Consider the following 27,348-nt stretch of genomic DNA (forward strand, 5'->3'; position numbering starts at 1 on the left):
CATGTTAGACATACAGTATACCTCGATAGAGCCATTCATCCTAGTGGTACAATCATATGATTAGGAGCTGCCAGGTGCAATGTCAAATGTCTCCCCATCCAAAAAAAATTGTGTTTCCTTTTCCTTTAATTTCCAGCAGAAAGAAATACGGAGAGAGCTTGCTGAATATTTGAGGTACAGAATCATTCAGTGAAGAAAAATTACTCGAGTTGTGAAATGGGTTAGGATTTGACCATATTTGGACTCCTGCTGTGCCTACTCCTTATAACCAGCTTTGGTCCCAAGGGAATAATTGTGTACTCCTGAACTCTGCCGGTACTTCCTTCTCTGGAAGACTCTGAAGTAGTCCAGTATCAAAAACTCCTTTCGAATCTTCCCACAGACTGTTTTTTACTTCATTGATTCCCCTCAGTTAGTATACATTTAGGTCTCGTAAAGTTATGGTTAGCACCTAATTGAATTTTAAAATTGCTTCATAAGTACAGACTAGTCGTATATCAAGGTCCTTCCCACCCATTCTATTGGTTGTAAGACGAAACAGAGTAGAGGATAAGGGAATGGCAATTATACCACTATGTGAGGAAAATCTGTCAATCTCTTGGAACACTTGGAACCACTTTTCATCTTTGTAAAATTATTCGTTTACTCGGGTCGGTTCTTGGAAGACAATACATACAACAAAGATTAAAAAGGCTGATTTTTCATTGTTCATCATTTATTTATTTATTTATTTTTTTTATTAATTTTGCACTTAGAGGAATGAGACTGTGTCTATGTGAAATAATCTTCAAATAAGGTTCTGTAGTTCTGATGGCAGCTGGTCAACTTTGCATTCAAGTTGGATGTAAAGACTTTTAATTCTGGATTATACTGCAAGTCTCATCTCTTGGGTCATTGGAGTATACAAAACTGGGCAATTTAGTTTGTAACATTTACTGATGGGAAAACACAAGGGCTTCCTTTAAGGTTTGCGGAATTTTTTTTTTTTATAGCTGGGTGTGGTTTTTTGATGTTTGAATATTTCACAAAGGTCTCACTGTTCTTTTACTGATTATTAACAGGTGGTGGTGTTCAGCACTGTGCAATTCAAGGTGTTCAGAAACAAACTAACATTAATGGATAATGTGGGTTTCAACTACCCACAGGATAGCAATGTGTGCATTACCTTCTTTTCACTACTAGCATCCTATACTGTATAATTTTTTCCATAGTTTAGCCATTTCAGGATTCCCTCCCCATTTACATTTCAAGCATTTGCAGTGGAATTGTCATTGTCTAGATTTTATGGAATTTGTTTTTGTTTTCTTACCTTTAAAATACTTCACATATTTGTTTTTTATTTTTTATTTTATTTACTACTTTAAATTTTCAGCATGCTTTAGATATACACACAGTGAACTTTTGTTAAAGTGTCATTATGGGTTCTTCTGTTATAATATGGATGTGTGATTTAATGTGAATATACAACACTTGAAAATGACAAAAATCTGTAACGTATAGTGATGTAAAGAATTTTTGTTAGTGACAGAAAAGGCCTTTTGTACAATTCAGATTTATTAATGAGTGACACTTTGTAATCCTGTTATAGCGTCCAAATGTCAAAACAAAATAATATGTTTCTTGTACAAATGGTACTCATACCTTGTGGATACTTGCATTTAGCAAAGTAAACCTCCACTGTATTACAGCTACAACTTTCACCAAGTAATGCCATGTTAGAGGTCCTGTTGTGAAGATCCTATGTGTAGTTGTTGTTGTGTTCATATTGTAAACAAGTCTCTTATTTTACCTTTGCATATTGCTCCCTACATGAATTGTTAGTTGAGAGGTGAAGTTATTCCTAAAAGAAGAAGAATGAAGTAGTTTAGTATCCCACTGCCAGTGGAGTTTCACCTTCCTTACGGTAAAATATCAGACACCTATGCTTGTCTTACTACAGACATTTTTCTTTTATAAATGCTTTTTCTAGTACATTTTTATCACCCTTCTCATTCTGGCAAAATAAGTAATTTGACACGTATGTCCTCTGATTTGCTGTTTAAAAATAGAATGACCATGTTTCTCAACTTTACCATCCCTCGCTTACAAAGATTCCTCAAGTCAGTTTTATGTGTGGTTACTCCATGTTTAAGACCCCATAAATCCCATTTCTCCTCAAGCTGGAAAGTCCAGCAACTGTGGGACAGCATTTTCCCTTCAGATACTTCCTTGTACCTATACTTGTCCATATGATACAGTTTATTTGCATTTGTTAGTTCCATGTAGCAGGTACTACTTACAGTGCCTTGTGTTGCACACCTTTAGACATTATTAATTGTTCATTGTAGCATTCCTTCAGACCTGGCTGAAATACTTTCTACCTTGTAATTTTCATGTTTCTTTTTGCTTATAGCTGTTTGTCATTGTCTTCCATTTTAATCATATACAGGCATTGTATTCTATGGAAGCTTGTTTCACAAGCAAATGGCCTTTTAGGCTTGTTCCAAATGAAAGTTTACTGTTTTAAATAATACTGTAATACATTATTAAAAAGACTCTCTGTCAGAATGCTAGGTGTATCCATATATTTCGTCTGTTTGTGACAGTGGTAGTCTACAGGTAATCAACTCCACATGTAGACCTGTCATCATCCAGCCTGGAGCTAGCCTCTCACACCACTGCGCTAGCCCCTTTGTAAGTAAGCAGAGTGAAGGTATCTTGGTTTGAGATTCAGGATGGTATTTAATGTCCCCAGGGTTGGAACTTTAGTGTCTCAGCCATCTCATGTTGCCACAAGCTTTGATGCCGTGGTTACACTAATGATAGTAATAATATAGCAGATATGGAAACTGTGAAATTATTAAAGTAGGATCTATGGGTAAATTGATATATGATAAAAACTAGTATTCTGATCCTCTTCTTTTCTGGTGTGTTTTGAAAAAACCTTTCCCAAAAAATTGAGTGTAGGTACACTTCAAATTAGATAATGTGTATCTATTTAGTATGAGGTGGTAAAAATAAATTTTAAAAATTTACGTTTGTCCTGAACCTTGTAACACTTCTCTTCACAGTTTGTGGAACTGTAAAAATAGATTTTTAATTTTATCAGTATTTATGTAAAAAACTTTTCAGTCTATTTTCTGATAACAGAGTTGGTATGAACATGATCACACGTCACTCTGTTACTTTTTGAAACTAAGTAATTTTATTGGGTTTGTAATGGTTCTACCTAACAGTTTGTTAACTTATTTCATGATAAATTTTACTTCCCCATACACGTTCATAAATGTTTAGTCACATTTTCTTTTATGCCTTCTGTCACTATCTCATATGTTTAAACACAATTGTAGTAAAAAAACAACAGAATGTTTGTATCTTTTACGAAATTTATGTGGTTTATTGAAAATTAGTATACTGCTGAGATATTGTTTGATTTGAGATCTTGAGGTGTTACTGATGTTCAGTAAACTTTATTCTTTTTTGCTGACATTGACTGGGTTATTATATTGCATGCATGACATTATCCCTGTATTGTGGAAAGCAAACATTCTTATGTGCTGTTGTGTTTGTGGTTGAGTTACTGGAAAGCAGCTTTTGCTTGAGATGCCCATGAAATGTTATACCAAGGAATGGAGAACAAACTCATGACTTATGTTCTTCCATTTTCAGATTTAGCTAATTAATTCTGGACAATTGTACTGTATAGATATTTTTTTCAATGCTGAATGTTTTGGAAACCCTTAATCCCTTGTCATAGCCAAAAGGTAGCAGAGGTGGTCCAGGTTATTGTACGTTTATCGGGGCTCCTTTTACAGGTCTGGATCATCTAGCTCTGGCCAACTCTAATGACACTAATTCCACGCTGCTCAAATCAACATTAGTTGCTCACCAGCGCTCACAAAGCCTATCAGGTAAAACTAATGATTATGGGGCTTCAATTGGATTACTTTTTTAAGTTGTTCTCCCAGATTTTGTGATGAAGAGCAAAGTTTGTATGACAGTTTTCTTGTATGTGAAATACTACTTCAGTCGTTGGACTGTAGAATGCATGACTTAAAGCTTTAACAGTACAAGACATCATTGCTAATTATTATTGATGGCAGTATTCATTTTCATGAATTATGATTGACTTATACAAATAATACTTATTTTTATTCTATGAGATTAACAGTGCCACAATGAACATATCAAGATTGATAATACATATTTTTGTTTAATACATAAAGATATGGATTATATATGCATATAGATTTCAGCAGTACTCAGACTTGTGTAAAGAGTTTGAGTACCCATATATGGTTTATACATGGTTAATTTTGTTTGATATCTTTGAAGCTCTTGGATTTTCATTTGTTCATGGTGCAGTCTGTTGTACTTTGCCTACAAATTGTATTAGGAGTCCTGATCTAGTATACTGAAGATATAGGATTTGTCGATGTTTTCTCGTTTATTTGTATGTTTAGAATATGCTTTATATAATAGGAATATTTGCATGCTTGGATGTCATATGCTTTGCTTTATGTGCATGGAAGGTTTCTGCATGCTCCTTGTAGATGCTACAAAGGTCATAGTAATGAAGTGGCAGTAATTATAATATATTTTTCCCCTGTTTATGTGGTTATGGCTAAGAGCTGCTTGTGGCTCAAGGAGGTAAATTTAAGTACTGTAATATATTTGACAAAGATGCATGGCATTTTTAATTTGAAAAATTTTGTTTTTTCTTGGTAACAGAATTCAGTAACTTCAACTCTTTGATTGCTCCTGGGTAATACATGTATTGGAATTTTACCATGTTTTCTGAAGTAAATTGTATTAAACTTGACCAGCTCACAGGAGCATAGTAGTTAAGAAACAGATATGAAGACAACCTAACCAGATTTACTAATTAGGTATACTCATCATGAAATTAATCTTTGGTATGTAGAAAAAAATTACTTGATATTGCAGTCATGAGTGTTGAAGTGGAAAACATGCATGTTGTTCTCCCATGTGGTAAGTGGTTTGCCTTTAAGTGGTAGATTAAGTTGAGTAATCATCATCTTTATACTTATCACTAATGTATTAGTTTAGGTTGTGACTAAGAATTTCATAGACTGAAACAAACTTTGGCATTGTGCTCTGTTGTGTGGTTGAATCAGTAAATTTATCAAATAATGACAGTCTTTTGTGGTACCAGTGCTTTCTTTAGGTACATAGAGTAATGCAATAATTTAATTTGAGAATTGAGAAAATTCATTGAATTTTTTTTACCATTTTGGATCTTGTGCAGATATACTTTATTATTTATATGTACAGTAATCAGTGCTATTTTGTTGGTTGACTAAATATGTCAAATTTCAGTTGTCATACAGTGTCTTAGGATCTGTGGTTATCTTTTCCTATCTTTTAGTTTCTGTCAAATAGTATGCACAGTTATAACATGTAACATCCCTGTCATTTCATTTACAATTCTTGCGCTATCTTTTTGTACAAAATATATCTTACTGAGTTGTCTTCTGTTTAATGTTTTAAGAACTTTTGGTTGTCTTTCCATTTTTTCTTAACTTACAGAAAAACAATAGCTTTCAATACATTCTTTATCTTGAGGCTTACTTACAACTATTTTTATATTTACATTTTTTTTTATTACAAACCCATTAACCATACGTATCCCCCACAGCGCAATATTGCAAAGTTCCCAGGTTCACCAGTTCTTAGCTAACTGACAGAAGAAATTCTCACAGTGCATGTGTCCAGTGGATTCTCAGGTGTGTGTCAGCCCTTATCTCACTTTCTATGAAGACTATGTGAGTATGTGACAACAAGACTTGTTGGGCTGGCACTGATGTGATAAATGGGTTTGTATTCTGTCTCAAGGAAGTGCCATAAATGAGAGATTTAGCAGGTTCATGACTGCTCTTGTTGAAAGAAGGTTCTAATATTCCTGGAGTTTTCATACCTGGCTGAGGCTGCTACTACAGATAAGTTGAGGGTCCCTGTTAAGGAAGAGCATGAGACATGGCAGTCCTGCCTGGAAGGCCTTCATAAGCATGCTTAAGTATAAGTAAACTATCACAGATACTTATAAGTATTAATAAAACGTAACAACCAGTATGCAGAAAGGCCAGTGAAAAGTAAAGTTATCCTAAGTAGAGGTGCAAAGTGTTTTTTTCACACTACAAAGAAAAGCCCAGAAAATGCAAAGTACATATGGTACAACAATGTCTAACTCCAAAAATACTTAACTGTACTGTATACTACTATTCAAAGTAAAGTACAGCATACAAGCACATTGCAGCCCACTTACTCTTTGGTACAGTACAGTAAATAAAACATGTAAAAAGTAGCATAAATGAGAACTTGCTGCTGAGTACTAGCTATAACCAATTAGCTAGACGGCAGCAAGACTTAACCAATAAAATCTTCACCACAACAAAAATAAGTAGTGATGGAATTATATACAAAACATAGTAATCTTAGAGTAAAATGAAGCAGCATTCAAGAAGGTTGAATTTTTAGGCTGATGAAGAAAGTTCATTACTTTGACCTTAGCCTGATAAAGTTGGTGATCAAGATGACACTGCAAATGCAGAGTACCTCCTAATTGGAGATCACTTTTTATCACTTACTGATAGCCATCAAGTGAAAAAAGACAAAAAGCAATAATGGAAATACGAGAAATTAATTACTCATAAGCACTGGAACGATAATGTCCGAGGAAAATACAGAAGCCACTGCAGGCATATAAAAAAGTGAGGGTATTTGGTGAACTACGCTTGAGGACCTGCAGGACAAATACTTAAAGAGAATTAGTACTTCTGTCAGACAGAACACTTGTGAACATGAAAACATTGGATTGCAATACAGGCATATACTGAAGGGGGACTATTGTGGTTATAATACAGCAAATCAATACAAATAGAATTTGTAGTGATGTTTATCAACATCTGTTCAACTGCAGTTTACTTATTTGTTGAGTGTTATTATTCTAACTTTTATCTGTCTTTATCTAAAATAATTGTTAAACGTATCATTTTTCACGTTGTATTGTGTTTATTCATGATGTCAGTTTACTGCTATGAGAGATACAGTACAGTATACTGCATATAAAAATAGGTGTTGGTCTTGATTGTTGTTGACCTTTTTAAACTGTAAAATAATATACTGCCTTTATCTTTGGTTTTAATGGCAACCTTGTAACTGCCAAACACTGAGTGCATGTATATGAAGGAAGCCAGTATTATATATATATATACAGTATAGGCAGTCCCCGGTTATCGGCAGCATCAGTTATCGGCGATCCGGTTTTACAGTGCTTGTATAGTGACAACGATAACCAGATTTTCAACACTGATTCCCGGTTATTGGCGCTGATCACTGGTTATTGGCACCGATAACCAGGAATCAGTGCTATTACCGCCGATTTTTGGTTATCGTCACGCTGTTGGGAACGAAACCCCACCAATAACCGGGGACTGCCTGTATATATATATATGTGTGTGTGTGTGTGTGTGTGTGTGTGTGTGTGTGTGTGTGTGTGTGTGTGTTTATGTGTAAAGTAGGCAGTACATAAGATGGGAGAGTTAGTCATTATTATATTTTCTTAGTTTTATATGTTTGCTTAAAGAATACTACTGCTTAAAGAATACTAACAAAAGCATTGACATTATTGTTTACAATACAATATCTTTTCATGATGTTAGTCACCAGACATTTATTTATAAAGCCAGTTGATATTCATTATAAGTCAAGTCTTTATTGTTTCTTACACTGTACCCTGATTTATCATAAAAGGTGTATCACTGTTCATGATAACATGGATCATGAACAAGCAAACTTGTAAGACATTGCCTCACCAGGAACAAAATTTATATTGTTGGTTGGTCATCAAGATGTTTAGCAATTTACAAGAATATTTGGCTGAAAATTAAAGTAAAAGATTTTCTGTAAACAGACTAGATGGGCATGAAAGAATAGAGGATGTGGGATTTGAAAATCATATCATGAAAGGATATTCAAAACAGTTGATAATAAGTGTTGGAAAAATTATGAGGAACATTAGAATATTAACTCAGAGAGAGAGAGAGAGAGAGAATTCAGCTCTGGGTCCAATATAGGCTTTTACATGGTAATGTTCAATTCTTTTTCATCTTCACATTGGATATAAATGATTTCAAATTCTACAAACAAACTTCATAATATTGATGTAACAAACCAATTTTGTACTTACGCTATTATGCCTGTTAGATATGATTAACAGGAGGCCAATTATATTTTATAGATAATGGTGATTAAAACTGGATTAGACTTTCATTTTAAAGAGAGATCTTCCATTCTACACTTTTCAACCTTTGTTAACTGGCTTACAATTTTATACAGCTTTCTCCCTTACGTTTTGCCCTCTTTCATATACCGAGTTGGTCTAGTTTTCATTTTTCTGCTACTAATGTGTGATGATTATTTATCAGATGTGCTTGTATTTGTGGTCACGCTCTTTAGTTAAAGAAGAGTTGTGTTAAAGATATATTATTTTTTATTATGGGGCCTATGTTCCTGAATACATTTCACTTAGCTATTTTGTGTGTGTGATTTATGCAATTGTTTTTAGAAGCAAGAACAGTACTTGGCAGCAATTATTTCATTCATACACTGGTATAATTGTGCAGAGCTGACTGTCCATTACTGATGTGTCACATGGTCTGATAAGCCATGAAAGTAGCTGTTATGCTTGCTGATACAAAGGCTATACAAAAAGGGTTGTTCCAACTGCAACAGCTAGGTATTCTATAGGGCATCCAAAACATACATTTTCATAGTCCAAGTTTATGAAATAAACAAATGAAAATATTTAACACCTCATATCATGCACAATAATATGGCCTTGTCTTAAATTTTGTTACAGTTCATGACACATGGAAGACTGATAATCCATGTGATTAAGTCCTTGAATGCAAATCAGGCCTTTCAGCATTAAGGGCAAAACATGTTTTAAATGACACATAATTTAATAAACAGCTGGACAAGTCCTAAGATGCAAATTCTCAAGGTCTCAAGGTAAATTTGTCAGTCTTTAATATGTTTGATGTATCCAAATGACTTTTTAATACAGTACTATACATGAAATGACAATTTTTTATTTGTAAGTGGAAATTTATTTGTAAGTGGAAATCCTTAGAGCCAGCCATATGGAATAAGAATTTTAATAGACTAATAGAAGTCTGGTTAATCTATTTGATTATGAAAAAAAATTCAGATTTACGAGTAAAACTTATGTAAATTCATAGACTGAAAGCCGAGGAGGATAAGGAATGAAAATAAGTGGATGAAAAAATTAGAATATATTATATATATTATTTTATTTGCTAAGTCACAGTATATAAATCATGATTTTTCACATACAATATATCTGATGTGGTACCTATAAGACATTTTTCTTTATCACAGCAAGGATGTGTTTCAGAAAGTGTAGAATTCCAAATAAGTATGAAATGCATGAACAGTAAAGCATGGTAGTGTAAATTTTTATGTATGTTAAGAGGTTGTCAGATGTCATCCCAAAGTAAAAAGATGCATGACATGGCTAGGAACTGTAAGGGGTTGGCATGCTTAGTTTTGGGGAATTAAGTAAAAGAAGTAACACCCGTAAAAAGCAGCAAAGAATGTTGTCTTGTAGAGAAATGAAGTGGTTGTCCGACTGTCAGTAGGACTGTTAGAATGTAGAATATGGTTTTTGTTAGATGTGGTGGTGTTTTATAGTGGGCAGCAGTAAACAGTTTTAAATCCTATTGATGAAAGCACAAGATAAAGGCAGTACAGTACTGGAGGAAAAACAGAAAATACTCAAGTCAGAAGGTCGTTACAGGGGATAGCTTTTAGGCAGGTAGGATTCTTTGTTAACACAATCATCTTACCATACAGGACTCCAACCCGCAGGAGAGAGTCCGAAGCACAAACAAGGAGGAGGAGGAGCGGGTGCAGGAGGAGGCGGAGGCGGGGGTGATAAAGGCGTCGGTGGTGGTGCTAATGTCGACACTCAAATGCAGCTCAAGTATGAAAATGACAGATTGAAATTAGCTCTGGCCCAAAGGTAAGTCTCACTGTATTGGATTTAAGAACTATTCTAATTAACCATTTTGATAGCTGAAGAACAATTCAGTTTGTTTTTATAACAACCCTATTTTATCATATATTTCCTTATGTTTGGGGGCAAGTACTGTACATACTCATTAACATCTTTTTGTATTGGTCAAGATTGAAAGGTCCCTAGTGCACATAACCAGTTTTTGGAACAATGCCCAAATCAGCCTCACATTCTGTGCCACTGATGTTGAGTCAACTTTGTTGCTCCTCCCAGGAACACCATTTTATAGTTGTTTATAGTGTTTCTTTTATGTCACTCATCATTTCATTTTATCCACCATAATTTTATCAATTACTTTTTGAGTTTTACTTCAACATAAGTCTGGTCTGTTTAGGTTTGGTAACAAGTCAATTATGGAAATTTTGTCAGAATCCTCAGCATCTTTACCAAATATCAGATAAAAAAAAAAAACTGATGAAAAAAGATGGATGTAGGCTCCCCATCTTGTGTTACTGCCATTGTTAATAATAATTGCCTGCTGGCAGGGAGTAAGCATGCTCACCATGCATACATGGTTTTTACTCCATGCTCCTTTTGACTCTTGGACAGAATATTCCATTAGTGCCCTCCTGATCAGCTTTTCCTTTTCTGATTGGTTTGTCTAAGCTTTTGATTTTGCTTCCCCAGTTGTATCATTACTGATATATCAGAGGATTATGTAAATGCAGACTTCGGTGCTTGTCTACAAGTACATTTTTTTCAGTTGTTTAGGTGGCTGCATAGAAATAGTTATAGCCAGACATTGGTTGAATTTGCTCAGTGTGCCTTGTATGTCAGGAGTTCCTACCCAGACCCTCAGCTTCTGGTCAAATTCTTGACTTTATCTGCCTGTGACTCTTCTTCCCTTTCCTGTAAGAGGTGTTCACTCTTACCTGTTGTCTGTCCAGCCCCATCAGCATCTGATGATCATTGTCAGTCACTGTGTAGGACCTCACCATCAGGCCTTTCCAACATTTCAGCATTACTTGCACTCCCAGTACTTCTTCAAGCAGACAAGGTTCAGCTCATCTCAAGGTAGTTATATTTAGGAGGATTCCGATTAGGAATCTAATGACGATCTTCACAGTCCTCAAGATTTGACCTCTTTCATATAAGTTGGTCCAGAGTTGAGGCATTTTCAACATCAAACATTCTTGAGGAAGATCAGGTGATGTAATTGTCACTTATGGGTGGTACAGTATGGCAACGACAAGTCCATCTCTGCCATCTTCGAGGACATGCTACAATGCGAGGTCAAGGTGTGAGTTCCCTTGACCTTGCGTTGTAGCATGTCCTTGAAGATGGCAAAGATGGACTTGTCATAGGCATACTGTACCACCCACAAGTGGCATAATTCCACCACCAGATCCTCCTTATCCTCTACTTTGCCGACAATTTGTTTTTGGGGTACAGGGAGTACAGTACCACCATTCAAGACTGTTGCATAGTTTAACTTTCCCACTTAGCTGTATATTTTTAAGGGTAGTGTAAGATGACTTTGAAATGATATTAAAGTGTTTTAGTATGATATTTTAAGGTGTCTTTGGTGTAGGATGATAGTTTTAAGGTATACATTTGTTGTTTGAGCCATTAAATAGGCAGTTATAAATGTTTTTACAGGTAATCTTTGGTGTCTGGCCTGGTTAAATATGCAGTCATAAGCATTTTTAAGGGGGTATTCATGGATTTTAGCTATTAACCGAGGGTTTGGTACCTATCCCCTGCGAATACCAGGGGTTTACTGTAATACATACAATATGATTAGATACAGGAAAGCAGCAGTTTTATTAAAATTAATATTATTCTCAATACAACTATTATTCAACTTTTGCAAATGGATATCTGTCGGTGTAACAGCCTAACCAGGCCAGTAGTCTCTCTCTCTCTCTCTCTCTCTCTCTCTCTCTCTCTCTCTCTCTCTCTCTCTCTCTCTCTCTCTCTCTCTCTCTCTCTCTCTCTTACATTTCATCATCAACCACAGTACTTATGACAGTTCATCCTCCACCAAAAATCTGCCTTTAGAATTCTAGATGAAGTGACTGTAAACCTGTACCGACTTAAACAACTGAATTGAGAAACAGCTGATTGCTAACATCATTTACCATAACTATCAAGTAGTCTAATTGTTCAAACTTGCTGATTCTTGGTGGTGGCTTCCACAAGTAAAAATAAAATACTTTTTATTTATCCATCATGCAATGGAGAGCTTAAGGAAGAATACCGGTAAATTACTGCAGGTTATGGCCGAGGTTGAATAAAACGAATAATGGCAGGTGAAAAGTGATGTCCAGAACTGGCGAAATCACACTTACTGCTTATACAATCAAATAATGTGCATGTTTTAAACCCAGCTTTGTTAATTTACAAGAAAAAATATATCCGAATTATATTTCTAGCAACTAATGGCAATGATGTCCGTAGTTCTCAGTCGAGATTTTAAGAATGTAAACAATATCAAATGCAAAATGGCATATAATGACAATGTTTATATTCTGTAATACAATAAAAATATGATGATAATACATACAGTATACTGTACTGTAATTGGATAGAGCAAGCAAAACACCCTTTATTTAAATCATCGTTATTATAAATATAGTTGTACTGTTTAACTTTTGCAAGTGATTCTCTTTTCTCCAGAAAATATGGTTTTTAGAGCTTTTCAGTTTTTAGAATTATGGGTAAGAGATTGTAAGCCTGCAGTTGCATGCCCCATGCTTTAGGCTGTTTGGTGGCACCTGTGGTTCACACGGTATGAATTTGTCTCTGATGTTACACCCAGTGACTTATGGTTAAGGCCTTTCTAGAGAAAGGCTCTAGAATATCACCCAGTCATGCTCTTCAGTCCCATGTTGGTCCTTGAGACTATAAATGAACTATGGGAGCCCTGTTCAACGTGATCTCTTTCATGGAGGTAGCTTGGAGATGGTAATAGATGATGGAAGGAAATTTGTTTGCCCTCTGAGAACAGACTTCTGAGATTTGCTTTACCATTCAAGTCTGCATAGTCCTTGTTCAACATCAAAAGGAATGGCATATAAAATTTAGACTAAGGGCCAAGAGCTGGGACCTATAAGGTTATTCAGCACTGAAAGGGAAATTGAGAGCAGAAAGATTTTAAAGATATAATAGAAGGAAAACCTTGCAGTTGCACTATGAATCAGTTGTTAAGAGAGGGTGGAAAGTAAGATCGAAGAAAGAGAATATGAATAATGGTACAGTAAAAGGAATGAAAGGGCTGCAGTTAGGGGCTGAAGGGAGACTGCAAAGAACCAGAAGTAATGCCTACAGTGCAACTCTTGAGGTGCACTGATGGCACTGCACCCCTACAGGGTCAACATCAAAAGCCTGGCAAGTTAAGTTTTGATAGAGACTCTGCGCTCCCTGGACAAGCCTCCCAAAAGCCATTTTAGGATTCGTTCCCTCCAGCTTCAGCTTACCAATTCTTGGAGGTAGCATTGATGCCAGAGAGTATAGTAGTTGAATGACATCCATGTTGCTGAAGCTTCAGTGGTGGTAGCATGGAGACCATCTGTTAGGGAATTCTGGTGGTTTTCCCAGATCTGGGAATTCTGATGTTATCAGAATTGACACAGTGTTGTAGTGCCTATCTCCTTACAGCTTCTTATCAGGGTCATTTCTAAGCCTCCAATTTTATGTGACAGGTGGAACGACAAATTTTCATAGTCATGTAGGACAACATGACTTCCATTGCTTCCTTGAAGAACCAGAGATTGTGTGTTGGTTGACCATAGAAATCTTTGTGTGGGTAAAGAAATATGAAATGAATCTCATGCCCGGGTTTGTTCATGGGATCCAGACTGGTTGCAGATGCATTGATCAGGAGGTTCCAAATTCTTCCTGCAGAGTGGTCGATAAATATCAACATTTTCAGGAATCCACTCTGGCCCCAAAAGAGTAGTTCACAGCAACCTTCTTGATATGAACATTGACAAGCCTAGGGTTCTATTCAGGGACTTGTACAACTCACCTGTGCCAAGGGAAGTGGTGCAAGTTTGTTGGTTGTAACACAAGGAGTACTTTTTCCCCACAACACAATTATGCCAGTAATAGCATTGGATTTCATTTTTCTCTGTATACATAAATTTTCTTTGTGGCCAAAGGGTACAAAAGAGATTGAAGGAAACTCACCTTATTTTTTTTAAACTCACCCTATTTTTTTTTTAATCAATGAAGAGAAAAGTTGACATAAAAATATTAATGTTATTTAGGGGTACTAACTTTCAGATCTGAAGTTTCAACTTAAGCATGCCCTTTTTTATTGTCTTGGTAGTAGTTTATGCAGTTACTCACAGTTGCTGTAGTAGATAGGCATAGATCCAGTAGTACATCACTAAAATTATATGGAGCCACCAATACAACATTATTGAAACTGTGTAAGATGATCACTAAGACTTTTTATGGCATTTATAAGTATGCCCTAATTTGTAAAAATTCAAGTGTGAGTTTGATTGAATCCATAACTAGTAAATCAACCTTGCCTCTGCTGACATGATCGTTCTAGTCATTTCTGTTAATAAAGAACCCTGTGGGTTTGTAGTTTACTGAGAAATTCCAACAACATAAAACTGTAGGTGATGATTATATTATGTGTCTTGCATGAAGTACCAGATACAGTAAATAGAACATTAAAATTATTCTTAATTCAGATCTGTGGTGATCATTGCAAGGTTTCATAAGGAATTTGGTGTTTCCAGTTTGGTAGGGAGAATTGCAAAACATTCATTGCAACATCAGCCAACAGTTAATAAGTTCATTTTAGCAATATCTTTTGAAAAATTTTAGATAAAACTTAATTTTCAAAATTCTACCTCTGACATTTTTCATACTTCATTTCTCAAACAGCTCGGCTAATGCTAAAAAATGGGAAATTGAGTTAAATTCCTTAAAAACAACAAATGCCAGATTGACGTCAGCACTTCAAGAATCAACAGCCAATGTAGAAGAATGGAAAAAACAACTCCAAACATACAAAGAAGAAAATAGTAGAATGAAAACACGAATTCATGAATTTGAAGCAGGAGGAAGAGGTAATTAATGCTTTTTACTGTACAGTATTATGAAGAGCATAAACTTGTCAGTTTTATGAGAAGATGAGCAATGGTAGCTTGGCCTGACAAGTAGTTTTTGATTAGGAATGTCAGATAAGAGTGAATTGACTAAGAATGTGGAATAAAAATGAAAGGCTGTCTGTAAATAATATAATCATACTTCTAGCAGACTTTAAGCTTAATTAATGTATTTGTTCTAAATATACATTATCGCATTGCATGAATGTGTGGTAGTAAACACTTAAAATTATGTAATGACTTTATGTTGTAAATTACTTTTCAATAGGTGGGGGTGATTCTGATGAGTTAGTCAAAGAAGTAGGATCTCTACGAGCGCGTTTAGAAAGCATGGAGGATGAATTAAGGTCAAGAGAAGCAACAATTGATGACCTTGAAAAGCAGTTGCAGCGAGCTCGAGCTGAGGATCAAAGAGATAAAATACAGGTTATTATATTTCTTGAATCTGTTGTTAGTTCAAGCAGAATGTGGAAAATTACTTTTTTTAATTACATAGTGCAATGTCTGTCTGTTGTTTCTTGAAGATAAGAAATTAAAGTACTTTACTTTTTTTCAGCATTTAAATGAAGAGAATGAACAATTAAGAATGGAAATATCTCGTGCTCAGTCCCAGTTAGATATTGCTATGGCCACTCAAGATAGTCAGCGTGGTGTAGTTGAAAGTGTGAATATGCAGCTAGGTGAACGTATAAAAGATTTATTAACTCTTCATCATGAATTGAACCACCTACTTACCACCTGAGGGGGGTCAGGTCGGGGGCCGCCTCCCCCTCCGCAGCAACACTCCAGTACTGGCCAGAAAAAAACTATTCGTCTCCAGGCTGTCTGGCATGTGTAGTAAGCGCGGGGATTATGGCTGCTTCTGACCTGGAAACACGCTACACTTTTTCTATCCCTGTGACCCTAACTTATTACCTTTCATACCCAGTCATTACCATTCTTATAGCCCAGCTGCTTGTTACTTGATTTTCTTGGTTCGTGAAAAGATGATCATTCAGAGCCTAAGGTAGGATCTGGAGTGTCTTTCTTGTCTTGCTTGAGAAGCATAAAGGAGAAGGAGCAAGGAACAATTCTCATTGGCCAGTTAGAATTGAAAGTTACTAGAAAACTAGACATTTCAGGTACTTGCAGTTATTTGCTACAGTAGTGTTCCAGGAAATGAGTAAATTTAGTAATAATTTGATTTCCATAAAATTATATTTTAAATCTCTATGCTATTTAAAGTGCAGTAAAAGTCCTGTAAGTAATCTTAGAATTTTGTTTCTTGATACAGTCAATAATGGTAACAAGAACATGATTAAATTTATTTGTGGTAGATAAAATTTTTGAAGAAAATTTACAGCTTCTCTTTGTTATATTGTTCAACTTAACTTTCTAACAGTTACTTAAAAGTAACAGTTTGCTTATACTCTTTCAATTCTAATTATTATTTAGAATAAGATTTAACTACATTAAAATGCATCTAAAAACATTTAATTCAGTGTATCTTAGTCTAGATTCTAGATTGATCTGTAATCAAGAAAAAATGCATTGACAAAGAAATAAGAACACTAACAAATTCTTGACCGATGAAGTTAAATTTAGGAGCTAGTTTGATGCTGTACATTCTAATCATTGTTAGCTTTGAGAATTATTCCTTGTTCCTTCTTCTGTTTAGCTTGTGTGTGTGTCTAGTCTGTGTAGTTGATTGTGTAATTTCACTGGTGCATTTCAACCTTCAGTTTGCCTTTTCCACTGATAACCAGTCAGTTCCTTTTATCCTTTATGCATCATTGCTTTACTTAAAACTGAGTGTTCAATTGAAAAGATTCTAGAATCCTATTTTACATTAAGCCTTCTGAAAGTCTTCCCTCTTTCTTGTTTTTGACTTGTGGATATTAAAACCAGAAGGTTCAATGTTTCTTTTAGAGGAGAGAGATATTGTATTACAAAGTTAATAAAAAATTTACCTCAAAATAGTGATTTGAACATTCAAGGTTTTATCAGTTTTTATTTTTTAGTGCTCAAAAAGATTGTCATGACTGTTGCCTAAATAGAAAGACTGTACAGTGGACTCTCAAACAGATGTTCAGTAGTCAAGATTTCAGGCAAACGGGATAGGTATAGGTGTACTGTCTCAAAATTAACACAAACTGTGTATCCAGTCAGTAATGCTGATGTTTGTGGTTCAGTCAAACAGTCCCCAACAGGCTGATGTTTGTGGCTCAGTCAAACTGAAGTATGCCTTTGGACAGAATTCTTCCCTGTAGTTTGAGTATAAATCATGTAATTTTTAATTTTTATACGATCTGTATTACAGATGATTATAAATGATGATACCTGCCTTCTTCCAGTCCCTAATTCCTGTAATGTAGAGTTTTTACATCTATAATAATCTCTTTAGAACTGATGTGGATCAGACTTGTGATTTGTAGTTCCAACCCTTGTAGGATTTGCCATTCACACATAGTCACTTCAGTTTAATGCAACAAATGGCAGTTGAATGCAACAATAGCAATTGAATTCATGTTCAGTACAGTATTAAGATTTTTAAACACAATTATGTGAATTTCTTTTTATGATGCTAGACCCCATTAGCACTGAGACTTTCTGGTCTTCCTTCAAAAGTAATTAAATAAAACTACTGTTGACTGTATATTTTAGTAAATAAAGTCTCCTTATAGAAGAAGCGGGTCATGTCATGTAAACAGTGGTGTTGGATGCATAGCTTTTAAGACATTTTTTATTTTCACAAAAGAAAAGGTGCACAAGTCAGATTATACATACTTTGGTTTTTGATAATGATATTGCAAAAAGATTTGTAACTGTCAAGAGAATGCAATTTGTGTGTGGGTGTGGATGTAACTGCTCTTTGTGAATCCATTTCATCTCTTAACATTTTTATGAAAAGACCCGTAGATTATGGATAGTTTTTATACAGCTTATTTACTTGAATTTACATATGATAAATGTTCTCTGTCTCAGGTGGAACTAAGAAGATTATAAGGAATTCACTATATTCCCAGAATTTTGCATATGTGCATGGAAGTTTTACGTGAAAATTAAACATATGATTGTAATCATATTTCAGTTCATGTAAACTTAAATTCTGAGTGCTTTAAGAAGCAAGTCAATTAAAGTTTTGGGAAATTCCCTTCTGAACATGTAAGGTTACAGAAGAGTGGCAAAGTTACAAGAGACACCTTAAAGTGTTGTTTCATTGCAGAAAGATATAGCTTCAGCCATATGATATATTTTTATTATGGTTTCTGCTCTTACCTTATTATTACTTTTTTTTTCATTGTAAGAAAACCAGAAACTGACTATAAATAAGGGTAGCTCTATAGTTATGAGGTATGAGGAGAACAAGTAAATGGACTCAGTTTGAATTTTTCTAAAGCTTCATGCATGATTTATAACTTATTTCACAAGGTCACTTGATGAAGGTAGGGATTCTGATTAATACTAAATTTCTTTTTTTATGTTATGTATATAAGGAAGGTAGGTTTTCTAGAAGGCTCAAATGATGCTGATCTTATCACCTGTCTTCTTTACTTATTGGTACCTTGTGGAGTTGAGAATATTAATCCCAACAAGAAATCCATGAGGATACACATCTTTATCAGCTCTGATACTTAATAATAGTAAATTAATTTTACTTAATCATTTAGATTATGGTAATTAAGAGATTGCTGATTTTGTCTAAGTTCTTATTTCCTGCAATTCTTCACTATTTTATCTTCAAGAATGCATGACAGAATTACATTACCCATATTTCAACATATTTTTCTATATATGTTGCAAACCTGAAAACCACTCCCACATGACCCAGTCCTGCCTTCCTTCCCCTCCCATTTCATATTGCTGCTTATCTTCCCCATCCCAATTCCCACACAGTCCTCACTCGACTACCTTGTCGTCTCTTGTTAGCGTGTATCTTAAGAAGAAGCTGCTGGAGGCCCAAAGAACTCTCATAGATTAGTTTTAAGTTGTGTATTTATGTTTTATTATGCATTTTGTGAAACCCCAGTCATTTCTTTTATTAAGTGCTTGCAAAAGTCAGATTTGTATGTACTTAATACATTTTTATGGATGTGAAGATTAGTTTCATACCTAACCTTCAAGATTAATTTTTTCATTTATTTATTCTGTATACAGTATTTTTGTTTGGATACTGCTCTACTACTAACTTACAAGGGTTTGTTTTGTCAGTACAAATGTTGAGTTAATGTCTGTTGTATATTGTACATATTATTTTCTTTGTGAGCTTTGAGTAGCTTTCTTGTTAACCAGTAAATCTGGTCAAGTCTGTCATAATAATGTAAGCTAAATGTGTCACTTCACTTTTCAGATTAAGTATGTCACTTTAAAGTTACAGATCTAAATCTATGTTATTTACTGGTTTCTAAATGTACAATATTTTTATCAGTTATTTGTTTGAATGCTTTTCAATATGGATGTGTTTATGTATTTTAATAATGTGCTGCTCGATTATAGTCAACATAGCTCATAAGAGCACTAAGCTAGACCAGAATTTTGGTCCTTGGTAATTTTTAAAGTTTGATTCAGTAATAATTTTCTTATGTTAAGAATTTTGTCTTGTAAATCAAGTGTAATGTGTACCTCAGAAAAAAATTGCCTCATGAACTTAAAAAAAAAAAAAATTAAACTGCTACAGGCTATTGTGCTTCCTTGTGATCAGTATCAGGCATTTTGGTGCGATTTTGATTATGGAACAGTTTGAGTAGACAACTCCATTTGGTAATGTTCTTGTGTCCTAGCTATTTTTGAGATTTTTCTCTCTAGTTTGCATTCATTTAAACAGTTGAGTTATATGAATATCAAAATATTTATTGACAATATTTATGACATGCAATTATCATGTATGCCAAAGTAATTGTACATTACAGTAGATTTATAATGTAAATGTTTCCTTTGCAGTATTCATGACTTACTCAGACAAAAATACCTCCAAAATAGAAACATGACCTGCACAATCCTTTGCAGAAGTGCATAAAATCTGCTTATTTTTTAGTACTTTGAAAATCAAATAGTGATTAACTGCAACACAAAATTGAAGGCTTTGTATAATTACCAGATCATAATGAAAGCACAGTATCCATTGGCAGTTTCAAAAGTCATGTAAATAAAATTTTGTTGAATGTGGATCAGTGGAAGATAGTGTCAACTGCTGATGCTATGGCTGAGTTGCACTTAAATACAGTGGTGCTCTGACATCAATCATCATAGCTAGTATATAGTTATTCTACATAGCCTTCCCTACAAAGTTAATTTACACCCAATAATCAATGTGAAACTTGCCTTACGTCAGTGTTAGTTATTTTTAACTGACCCACACAGCTCTGTGTTCCCTCATCCTTGTGATCGTAATGTTGTGTGACTGTTGACAGTGTGCAACCATGTTTCTTCAAAAATTTGTTGGAAATTGTAATATAATTTTTTTTTTATTATGCAGCATGTAATGTACTTCTGTAATCTATATTAGTAAAAGTTATTTGCTGCTAACATTATATTAGCTTTTGCTCATGCTTAGAAGAACATTTTCAATCCTATTGTCAGAGCTATTCTTCTGCATTTGTTATTGTAGTACTTATGATAGTATATAAGATTTTTATTCAAAAGAAAATTCACTACTGTTAGCATTCCATAGTGAGCTGTTTGGCTTCCGCTTACGTGATGCCGTCAGTCAAAATCTCATTGCGCAACAAGTTTTGCAAGTGTTGCTTTTCCTTGGAAATTTGTGTGAATGTGAGTAATTTTTTTCCTTACATACAGTGAAAAATAGTCACAGCAGAGCACAAAAAGACATGAACTACAATGTCTGGATTCAGTTTTGATATTTTTAATATTACGTAAGATATTACATCTCTAAATGTATTAAACAGTACAGTATGAAACCTTGTGTTCTTAGGAAATCAGGATCAGATGTTAAAGGGTATTTTGCATGTGTTCATCAACTGCTTAGTTGTTAGTGTTTCAGGCCCTCAATCAGTTCCTGGTTGTCTAATTCACAAGTCACATAGTGTTCCTTGTTTGGTAGCTCATGATATTGTCAATTTGTGACTCGAGTTGTTTTACATAAACCACTTGTGCTACAGTAAACTAGATGTTCAGTTCCTGCAGACTTAATCAGGCTACACCAAAGCATTATTTTCAGCCAAATGCAAAATTGCTGACCTTGGTGAAGTAATGGCACTTGCATTATTAGTTTTATTTTCACATGTATATTATTCATTTTAAGTGGCATACGTGGCCATAGACAATGAACTGATAACCAAGCAATACAAAATTTTATGTTAGCTGCTGAAGATTTAAATGTTTTAAGGGCTGCCACAACCATTATCTGCATTGAGATAAAAAATAATGTGGCAGTTACTTATGCAAGAGATAAATCGATATCAGGAATATGAAACTCTTCCAGAGAAAATGCATTTTGAATTGACCAGTTAAAAATAATTGTCCTACATTGATGGAGCATATACTTAAGTTTTGAGGAAATTTTACTAAGTGAAATAACTGTTGAAAGAGATGTCTTATATTGCTTATGTTTTTAAAGATTTTCATTATTTATTTTATAATCAAATTATTTTTATGATGAAAAATGTTCCAATTATTTTTTGTCTGCATACAGTTCATATCAAAGTATGCAGTTACTCTAGCAATATATCTCTCATAATACTTAGTCAAATTATTTAAATTTCACTTAAGATTGAGCGGAATTTTCATAGGTATGCTAAGTACTTGGACTAAGTAACTCGTAAAAATCCGATTGCATCTAACATACGTGTATTTTCATATGTTTACAGTAGGGTTTTACACCTTTTTTCGAAGTTGTATAGTTTTAGGATTCTTACAAATCTGTACATTTCTGTATACAGGGTGATTATTTCTATATTGCCAGCTTATGCCATGTAGAAATAGTATAAGACTGGAAAAGTTACAGTTAAGAAATATACATTTTGGAGGTGAACCCTTATTACACCAGCTGTTACTGTATTTACTTTTCTCAGATAGTTTCATAACTTTGATGTTATAATCCAGAATTGATTGTTGAAAATTTAAGTCTGGTTAGGTATTCAAATTTCATTGTATGGAGCCATTTTTTTGTGCTGGGCCTCTTATATGACAAGTTTTCTTACAAACAGAGCCATTACCTCAGCTGGGACAGCAAATATATACTTTATAATGTGCTTTCAGAAGCTCAAACTTTTTATATGTTTTATTAATGTGATGATACTGTTAATACCTTGCTTTTTTAGAGGATGCCAAGCAATCATTGTGCCGTGTTACTGATACCTTCTGGGGATATTTTTGACATGAGGCAACTATGTTCATCTTTTGGCAGGTTACTTTGGTTCTTCTTTAAGATTTTTTTAAATGTGAAAGACAGTCATAAATATTGCATTTATAGTATAATGAGACAGTGTCTCCTTAGGTTTTTTAAGGTGTTACTTGTGAGCCACCATTAGTTTATTTTTTTCTTTTATAAATATATTGATATATAAATATATAAATATATATAAATGAATATATGAACATCTAGGTCATCAGCGTTCCATTGTAAAGTAAATAAGGAGGGCTGATGAAGCCTTGGAGGTGGCTAGTGTCAAATCCTGTTTCTCTATGAAAACTCCCATAGTTCTAGTTCAGAGCTCTCAGAAACTTGGTCACATCTTTATTAAGTGTCCCAAATTAGTGTGTACCTTGTGTCTGATTATTATTATTAAATACTCACCACCTAGGGCTCTTGAGTTGGCAGTTGCAAGTTATTGTCTTTCTATTTGTTGGACTAATTGAAAAAAGTATGGTTTTATATTTAATTTCTTTACAAATAGCAATACAGTTTTTCAATCTGATTAATGCTCAAGAGTTATTTTCACTCTTCCAGTATACCAGGTTCCCTTCACTTGTGTGCAGTACATATCAATTTCTGCAGAACTGCATGCTCTGAAACTTACTTTCTGTAGATTACTTGATAATCTTAAGTGATGATAGCGTAATCTTTGTTATGGCTTAAAATTTTTATGTATTAAAGTTATTGATAAGGTTATGATAATTAAATTTGGTAATCACTCATAAGGGATATTGAGGTATCATTTAATGATTAGGTTATGCTAAGATCATTGTCATATCATTTAGTTTTTACACAATATTCAGGATACTTGCAACACTAGAAGAGTTGCCGAATAGAAATTAGGCGACATTGAATCTCATGGATCCAAATGCTACTGGGTTTATTAATTATTTGATAGTTTCAGCTCTCAAGCCATGAAACTTCATATATAAACCAATAATGGAAAGGTAGCTAGGATCAGTTATTACTTGTAAGGAATTAACTTGCATCTGCCAACCCACTAAGTGTGTTCGCTGTACAAAGCTGTAAAAAGTGTTAGCCCTGAATAAGAGAAAAAATAAAATCTTATCTACAGTTATAGAATACTTTATTTTATTAAAACCTCTAACCAACTACTTCTAAGGGATTGTCAGAGAAGCACACCTTACCTCTTCTCAGTTTTGTATGGCACCTTCCAGACACACAAGGACACTCGCCTTCTTTTCTGGCAGTACCTCCCTCGTCATTAGTTACTCTCCAGATATGCAAGGTGATCGTTTTTGCCTTCATGTGAACAGATACAGATTTTTAAAGTAATTTGTATTTTTCCTAGGCGAACACGCTTGAACCTTTCACATGAGAAGAAACCCTCCTCTGCCTCCCTGCTTCTTCTACCAGTAGTGCATATCCTGCGACCAAGGTCCAGTGGAAAGTCAAGTGAAGGGGCATATCCTTCCCAGCACATGCACGAAAGGTACTCTAGATATGAAAGGTTCAGGTTATATACTTAGGAAAAATACAAATTATTTCTTAAAATTTGGTATTTTGGCTGGTAGTAAATATTAACAGCAGTCTTTACAAAAAAAGTGACCACAAAGCACCATGCAAAAAAGGAAAAGGTTATGCTCTATATTTACATACCTAGAGATGGGCAAGTCAAGTAATAATATGGGTACCATGAAAGCAGAATATACTAGACTTGTTGGGAAACAAGGTCCAGACAATATTTGTATATAGGTATCAAGAAAACAGTGTATTCAATACTTAATCAGAATGAAGGATCATAAATGGATCCTTTTTTGTTCCTTCAGAAAGAAACTATTGCCTTTTTTGTAGGAGTATACCACAATGCAAGATGGAAACAGAGGCTGAAACTTTTAACAAGGAGGTTAGTTGGAGACAAGCAGATGACTGAGGAGAAACCTGGGGTAAGCCAGCACTTTTTCTTTGGTCACAGTCAAATTTAGGTGTCTTGCTGTACTCTTTAATGAACATCAAGTTGAAAAATCTTTCATTTGTTCATACACAGAACAAACCTGGGTCTTAACATTAGGTTAAATCTTCTGGCGCCAGCTGGAAACCAGTAAAAATAAAACAATATAATTGTATATACAAGGAATTGGTGGCCTCTGGCACCTGTCACGAACGAGGTGGGTGACACCAATGACCCAAGCTAGATCTCGTGACGCCCCAGTTATTCTTCTACCGTCTTTGAGTGAGGACGTCTTGCTCTTTCTCTCCTCCCTAAAGCTGGTCTTTTTTCTATACCACTGTTTTCTCTTCTGTGTTTTAGTGTACAGGTTTGTGTGTTGTGGGTATCATGGAATCCCAAAACCCTTCTGCAAGCTCCAGTTCTGGCTCCCTACAAGACTCAGAGGAAATGTCCAGGTGCAGGAGGTTATGCATGTTCGTGTTCTCTAGCCTCCATGAGTACTGATCTGACAAAACTTTTGCTGTAGCCAAGGAGAGGAATATTTGTGGACAGACTAAGGTGGCAAAACATGAATGCATTCTTCCTCCACCTCATCTTCTACTGCCTCTTCTTCCTTCCATGGAAGAGGAGGTGGTCATCTCAGAAGGCCTCTTACAAGAAATTTGGTCAGACTTCAAGTCAGCTGCTTCCTTCCTTGGGGGTTGGCACTGGGTTCTATGACTGTGTTCGAGAATCAGTGTCTCCCTGTTTCCATCCAAGACAACAATGAGGGTCCAGGACTCTTTTCCCCTGTTCATAACTCTGCTGAGGTATGCTGAGAAGAGTTAGCACTACCTTTTTGCTTGATGCATGTATGATCCACAGATTATGAAAGTGGAGACAGAACATTTGCATATAAAAAGTCACTATATTACGGTAATGCTGGGTATCATGACGATCTGTATGAAAGTAATCATTCAGACCCTCAAGCAGAGCCTGGTTTGTCCTCCAGGACTCCTGAAGTGTGCTGACACAAACCCCGAATAGTGCAAATGCAAAGAGAACCTGTAAAAGGTTGCCCAATTATATTACTGCCACAAACACCATTCTTTGGTTCAAGAGCTCTCTTGCTCACCACAAAGCATCAATATAGAATATTCTATAGTGAAGCCATGCAATTTCAACAGCATTCTCTCACCAAGAAGGTGAGGAAAAAAGATGTCTACCCATCCAGATTTTGAGGGTGTGTTCTATAAATTCATTAAGTGACAAATTAGAGTTCTTCTAGACAGCAATAATTTTCCTATACAATGCTGGTCTACACAGCCAACATAAGCAATGTGCTGGATAACTCCATTTATGAGTAGCTACATGTCTGTCTCAGACTGTGGCCGAAAGGTAAAGTGAATGCATACTGAGTGGATGGCAGCACTTTATCCCCTACCACTGGTAGCCAACTACCAATAACCACCTTGTTTTAAGTAAATGGCTGGTTCCAGCTTGTTCTGGAAGTAAATCCACATGTAAAGACTGAAGGTTTGTATAGGTGTAGGAACAATTTGGTATTTCGGTGTCATCTTCAAGCTGTATACCTCTACATATTTTGTCAAAATAACTCTCAATTAGCAAAAAATTTTCTTACTATTATCCAAAATAGTTCCCAAATATATAGCTAAGTGGAACTGTTATGCCAAACTAGTATGAACCTAATAAGTAACTTCTACCATACTTCATATTTACCAAGTTGGCCATTCAGCTTTAGGACTTGTGTCATACAAAAATGGGGTTCAACATTTATTCCAGAAGATGCAGTTGCCATGGTACTGTCCAAAAATTATATAACAGGTAAGAGTATAATTTATTAAAATGTTATCAAGTTTATAATACACTGAAAGGTTTGTGTGATGGTAAGTTTGCTCTCAAGAAGTACTGCAAAATCTCTAATGGTAAACATTGCTTCACTTTGCAAAATTCATGACACTAAAGAGTTCTAATTCATTAAAATTACTGGCATTTAAACAGAATTACTCTCTACAGTATGTAGAGATTAACAACTGCATAAAACTATAAAAATAAACTGTAACAAACAATTAAACACAGCCTTTAATATCATACTAGTTAAAGACCTCTAAGAATTGAAATTACCCGAAAATTTTCCTCTCTTCCCACCTTTACCATGGGATCCCTTCCATGGCCTCTTTTCTCCTCTACCACGTCCACTAAATTTATGTTTTTTCTGACCATGATGAAACTTTGGCTTACTATGTTGTTTATTTTCATCTTTTCTACCACTATGACTCTTGTGTCCAAAATAACTTCCTTCAAGCATAGTCCTCGATTCTGCATTTGATTCAGATGATTGATTCACTGTGTTTAGTGTTGCCTGAAACTAAAGAAATGAGAAAAACTCTAGAGAGAGAGGCATGAGGCATGTACATGAGACACAAAAAGAATATGCTATAATATACTATTATATTTGAAAGAGAATAAAAATACTTTATGTATATCCAGTCAAGGTACAGTTACTAATAGATGCACCCTACACAAAGTTGAAATGTCCAAAAAACATAATTTTTATCAACTGATTTTTTTCATATCATACAGACCCATTTTATTTGTCACAATATTTCCCAGACGAAAATATTCCAAAGGAAAAGGAGCCCACTGCAGTAAGCAATGGTGTTTGTGCACTGCACAGCTACGACCATCAGGAATATTGGCTGCTAACCTGGTTCATTTTTTTCCATCCTTGTAAGGGAAAACAAGGAGCAAGATGGGAAAAAAATAAGAGCAAGTAATGGGTTTGTATGAAAATTATTGATTCTGTTTTATTCGTTCCAAAAGTCCTTTGCTTATAAGTGCCCTGATCTCAAAATTGGTGGGAAGATTGTCACAGCCCCAGATATTTTTCCTGAGAACCTGAAGGATCAGTTTG

General features: G+C 34.9%; 2 protein-coding genes across 15 annotated transcripts in view; one reads left to right on the forward strand and one right to left on the reverse strand.

Annotated features, from left to right (window-relative positions):
• The window catches only part of homer (protein), a 351,701-nt gene extending 328,096 nt beyond the window's left edge, over positions 1–23,605 (forward strand). For 5 of the 14 annotated variants that reach the window (XM_067096692.1, XM_067096694.1, XM_067096690.1 and 2 more), the window contains 5 exons: positions 3,795–3,890; positions 9,877–10,045; positions 14,945–15,129; positions 15,437–15,594; positions 15,725–23,605. In XM_067096692.1, coding sequence (XP_066952793.1) covers positions 3,795–3,890; positions 9,877–10,045; positions 14,945–15,129; positions 15,437–15,594; positions 15,725–15,910 — 794 coding nt within the window. In that variant the 3' untranslated portion in view covers positions 15,911–23,605. The remainder of the gene's footprint in view (positions 1–3,794; positions 3,891–9,876; positions 10,046–14,944; positions 15,130–15,436; positions 15,595–15,724) is intronic. The other 9 variants (XM_067096695.1, XM_067096697.1, XM_067096691.1 and 6 more) reach the window with 3 other exon arrangements.
• Positions 22,956–27,348, reverse strand: part of Pus7 (pseudouridine synthase 7) — a 35,335-nt gene continuing 30,942 nt past the window's right edge. Inside the window, exon 18 of the mRNA XM_067096311.1 lies at positions 22,956–26,802. Within this exon, the coding sequence (XP_066952412.1) occupies positions 26,542–26,802 (261 nt within the window). The 3' untranslated portion in view covers positions 22,956–26,541. The remainder of the gene's footprint in view (positions 26,803–27,348) is intronic.

The sequence above is a fragment of the Macrobrachium rosenbergii genome, chromosome 53, assembly GCF_040412425.1.
Source record: "Macrobrachium rosenbergii isolate ZJJX-2024 chromosome 53, ASM4041242v1, whole genome shotgun sequence".
Lineage (NCBI taxonomy): Eukaryota > Metazoa > Arthropoda > Malacostraca > Decapoda > Palaemonidae > Macrobrachium > Macrobrachium rosenbergii.